The sequence below is a fragment of the Atta cephalotes genome (assembly GCF_000143395.1).
Source record: "Atta cephalotes unplaced genomic scaffold scaffold00014, whole genome shotgun sequence".
Taxonomy (NCBI): domain Eukaryota; kingdom Metazoa; phylum Arthropoda; class Insecta; order Hymenoptera; family Formicidae; genus Atta; species Atta cephalotes.
The window spans coordinates 702,834-707,760 of NW_012130078.1; the positions used below are offsets into that span (position 1 = coordinate 702,834).

At 35.3% G+C, this 4,927-nt stretch overlaps 1 protein-coding gene across 1 annotated transcript; it reads right to left on the reverse strand.

Moving 5' to 3' along the window:
• Positions 1-1,331: 1,331 nt before the first annotated feature.
• On the reverse strand, positions 1,332-2,108 carry LOC105617843. Its single transcript, XM_012199394.1, has 2 exons — positions 1,993-2,108; positions 1,332-1,809 (listed from the first exon to the last, which is right to left on the reverse strand). The coding sequence occupies exons 1-2, from the start codon at positions 2,106-2,108 to the stop codon at positions 1,332-1,334; spliced, it is 594 nt and encodes a 197-aa protein (XP_012054784.1).
• Between the last annotated feature and the right edge of the window lie 2,819 nt (positions 2,109-4,927).

Here is a 4,927-nt window from a genome sequence, read left to right on the forward strand (position 1 = left end):
GCACAAAAAACGGACCGAACTAATTTGTACTCCCAATAATTGTAATATTACGATAATTATTTTTATGTTATTTTTATGATAATTGTTTTTATCAGCGTTTACCTTGAAGAGCGAAATATTTATTATGTTTTGTTTATTTTCCAACTGTTATTTATTATGTATGTTTTTATTATTGAGAATGAACTAATCGCGATTGAAACGTCTATTGCTAGCATTCTTTATTAAAATTTCAACTTAAAACATTTTCGTTTCTTTTTTGTTTTTTTTTTGTATTTTCTACTTATCCTGTTTTGTTTTTATATAATAATTTTTGGCTCATAGTCCTCTTTTTTCTTTTTTCTTTTTTCTGAAATTTATAAGACTTATTACTAATTAGATACTTTAAATTATCTTTTCCATTGCCACAGAATATACACTTTTTCCTATGTTCTTCTATCCAGTATTTATTATCTTCCTTTTAGTTCTTACATCTTAATTTGAACAAGGCTCTCACCTCTTCTCCTCTTTTTTCTTCTTCTAATTATCTTATCTTTCCTAAAATATTCTGTCATTTATCTCTTTCCTTATATCTCTCGTTACCTTGCCTTTTGGGTTTTACCGTCCTCCCATTGTCTTTGCATCTTTCTTTCTATTTAATAATTGATCCTCAAAATCTTCCTCCCCATATATCACTTCCCTTACTTCTATACCCCATCCGTTCCTATTGTAATATACCTCCTCCTTTCTTGTCCGTGTACATCCCCCCAATCATTCTTCTTCTTTTCTTCCCAACTTGCGTTTGTCAAATTTCTTAACCTTCCTGATTTTATTTTATGCTCAAATCTCCTTGTTCTTATTCCCCATCCTACTCTGCGCTTATCCATAAAAAGCTCCTTCATGATTAAATACTATGTGCAGAAATCCAAATTAAACATCCATCTTATATATCTTATAATCCATCATAACTTTTTCAATTCCTCTTTCTCTTCTTAACCTCATATTTCTACTCTATAAGCCAACATTTTGCACAAAATATTTAAATAAGAGCCACCTTCTTCTGAAATCGTTCCTGCATATCCTTTCACTTAAACCCCATACCTTTCTTGCTGTCTTTTATCCTTTCTACTTAATTCCTTAATGTGATCTTTACAGTTGCCCCATCTATTCAAAGTAAAGTCTAGATATTTAAATTCCTGCATTTCTTTTATCTCTTTTTTACCCCATTTTCTTTCTTCCTCTCTTATTACATACCAATATCTTAGTTTTTCCTGTACATAGCTCTAATTTCTTTTCCTCTAAAAATCTCTTAAAAATCATATTTTGCAGGACTTCCCTATTTTTTGCCAATAGAACTATATCCGCATGCGCAAGATTTCAAAAATCCTTTGTTTATCTATATCTAATCCTCCGATATCTCTGCTTCTAAATTTTTCGTCTAAGTCCGCGATGTACAAATTGAAAAGGAGTGGACTCATCACACATCTCTGTCTTACGCTCTTCGTTACAAAACTTTCAGTATTTCCTAGCTTCGTTCTAATCATTATCTCTGTTCCCTCGTAGGTTTTCTCAATTCTTCTAACCAAGCTCTCTCTTATTCCTTTCTCCCTCAAGCAGTCCCATAATTTGCTTCTGTCCATCTTATCAAAGGCAGCCTTCAGATCCGCAAACATGAAAACTTTATCATCTTCTCCTTTCTTGCTTTCTTCCCTCTGTATGTGCATTATCGCGAAGATATTATAATTGTCGATCTTCCTCTTCTGAAACCTGCTTGAGTTTCTGGGATCATTCTTTTCTCTTCTGCCTCTTTCTCTAGTCCATTTTTCAGCACTTCTGTACAATTTATATGTTATGTATAACAATGATATTCCTCTATAATTTGTTGCCTTTTCTTGGTCACTCCTCTTATATATAGGAACTACTATGCTTTTCTTCCAATCTTCCGAAATCTTACCTTTTCTTCATATCATCTTCATTAGAAATATTAAGTCCAGCTTTTTCCCTGCATATTTCCACGCTTCTGTCGGTATCCCATCGATGCTAGTAGCTTTCCTAAGTTTTATTTTTCTTAGTGCCTTCTTTATCTCCTCTTCTTCCAGCTCTTCTTTTTCTTCTTTCTTCTGTGCTTTCATCCTCTATTTCCCTTTCCTCTCTATCAGCCTCCTCGCTACTCAGTAGTTCCTTAAAATGATTTCTCCATTGCTCTTTATTTATGCTATTTTCAATCTACTTCTTCTGCTCTTCTTCTTATTAATGTATTTTCGTATATCCACCTCTCTTTTCAAGTTCCTTAATTACTCCTCCTCTTCTTTTTTTTCTCTTTGCTTCTTCTTCAGTAATTCCTTAAATCTCCTTTTCTCTTGCAAATAATTTTTCCTTCCTATTTTTCTTTCCTCCATTTCTAGTATGTCTTTTTTACTTCCTTCTTATTTTTTTGATACAATTCTTGTCCCATCAATCCTTGTGTTCTAACTTCTTATTCTTCCTTTTTACTCTCTTCTTTACCAATGCACCATATGCTATTTGTTTAATTTCTTCCCAGCTTTCTTCGATACTTTTCCCTTCCTGTATCTTTTCTTCTTTTCGCTCCTCTTCCTCTATTCCTTTATCTTTCAATTCTCTCCATATTCCAGGCTATTATTTCTTTTTTCCATACTCGTTCCGCTTCTGTGATTGAATTCTCTCCTTCTTCTTCTTCTTCTTCCTACTTCCAGAAAGGACAACGACAAGTGATCCGAGTCCACTCTTACATTCACTTTAAAATCTATAATCCTATCCTTTATATCTTCATTAAACATTATGTAATCTACAGCTGCCCCTCGCTCCTATATACATATATTCACCCTCCTCCGATGTGCTTCCGTTTACAATGTATAAACCTTGGCCTCTAGCCAGCCCTGTATTTCCTTTTTATTTTCTATCCTCCTCTCCGCAATTTCTCGCAATTTTTCTTTCATTCTATCCACTTCGCCTTTTTCCCTACTATTCACGAATGCTCTTTTTTTTCCCTTAGTTAGCTTTTTTTTACTCCGCTTCTTGTTTCGCCTTGACTCCTCTACCTGTCTCTCTGCTGGCTGTACTCACCGACTCCTTTCTCGCCATAATTTTTTTCGCCACCCTCTCTCGCTTGTCTCCTATTATCTATCAGATTATCTATCGTCTACCTCTGCCTCCATTTTCTCGGCTTCCTTATTGCCTGCTCTCATGGAATCACACGTCCTAATCTAATTAATTTGCAAAACTCGCCTATTATTCGCTATTTTTTCTCACACACTCTCCGCAACGCCTATTATTCGCTATTTTTTCTCACACACTCTCCGCAATGCTTGCATTCCATTTACGCCATTTAATCAAGTCTATTTAATTCCATGTGTATAAACAGTTATCAGATGGCAAAAGAGTGACAAATTTTCTAATGGAAGCTCTTTCTGAATAATGTATCGAAAATAATTTTCCGTTTTCTAAAATGGAGCGCGCTAGTTTAAAAATATCGTTGGTGCAAGATTCTGTTGCCTCCCTTTATGTGTTGCGATTCTACTTGCTACGAGTAGTAATGAATCAAAAGCACATATTTCATATAACATCATTGTGATTCCTTGTCAGCTTACTGGCTTGCATTTACTTCCGTTTATAATGAGAGGTAAATTTTGTGACGTAGTATTCATTTGTCCAAGTACGACGTCTTAGTTTGCTTTTTTGGAATAAGCTTGGAAAGTTCTTCAGCACACTTGTTCACAATTTTTTCTGAATCTATCAAACCGTATCAGTTCTCGCATATTACAATTCTTTTCAATTGCGTCATCAGAATCATGCAGGTTAAGTTCAATAGCATTATCAGAATTATGTAAGTTTCGCTCAAAAATTTTCTTAATTTCATGCAAATTTTGTTCAGTGAAAGAATCTGTGCTACTTACAGTGCATTCTATTTCATCAACTTTTATCGAAATCTTAACATACATTAAATCGTTACATACATTTTTGCACATATTCATCTAATTGTCTATTTATTTATCTATTTATTTATATTTATTTATTTATTTATATTTTTTTACAAAATATTTCTCGTTAGGTGCAATGGATACGTCCAATTGCAGCGATCTGTCATTTTTTGTACAAATGTTTTTTTCGTTAGATGCAAGGGCAATTTTTGCATCTAGGAAATATAGACGCTGCATCACAAATTTGTCAATACTCATTAATTGATCTTTAAACTCTATTATTGAGATCGACTTGCGCGCCGAATGCGATAATACTGAATGGGGCAAAAATGGTAGGGATGAACCTCTGCGACGCGGTCATAAATGTAATATCTCTAGATCGAGCATTGTCAGAAATTTGATGAATGAAAAAGAACGCACTCATGATTGATGCATTCTCTTTTGTGCATGCGCGAAACGAGGGAGAACGCACCTGGCCAGCATGAGTGCGTCCTTTTCTAAATGAGGGCTACTCCCACTCCTCGAATGTTCGGTCTAGAGATACTATACTCATGGGCGCGGCGCGGCGTCGAGGTTGTCGGGGATTACATGTGTGGCCGTGTATACGTACGCCATGAATCTATAATTATTAGGCGATTGTTCGTTTTGCGCGCTAACGGCGATCTTAACTGAATCTGACTTTTGTTCTGTAAGAACAGATAGCATAGTGTGAAATTTGAATGCTCACCGTTTCAGAAAGCAGAGACGTATAGTACACAGGAAATTAATCCACGTTATATATTTTAATATAAATGTTAATGAAAACTTGCGAAAATGTATGCTCGCAAGCATGCACGTATACGATGTACGCGCGCCGACACTCATAGTATAGAGGGTTGGAATCTCAAAATATCACGGGAGTGACGAACCATGAGGTCCTTATTTGTGCTATGAGACACACACACACACACACACACACACACACACACACACACACACACACACACACACACACACACACACACACACACACA

Bases quoted from the DNA above. Each gene is read 5' to 3' on its own strand.
- LOC105617843 (XM_012199394.1), bottom strand. From the start codon at position 2,108: ATGAAAGCACAGAAGAAAGAAGAAAAAGAAGAGCTGGAAGAAGAGGAG. The intron at 1,810-1,992 runs GTGGAAATATGC...TAAATTGTACAG, and splicing joins GATGGGATACCGACAGAAGC to AAGTGCTGAAAAATGGACTA.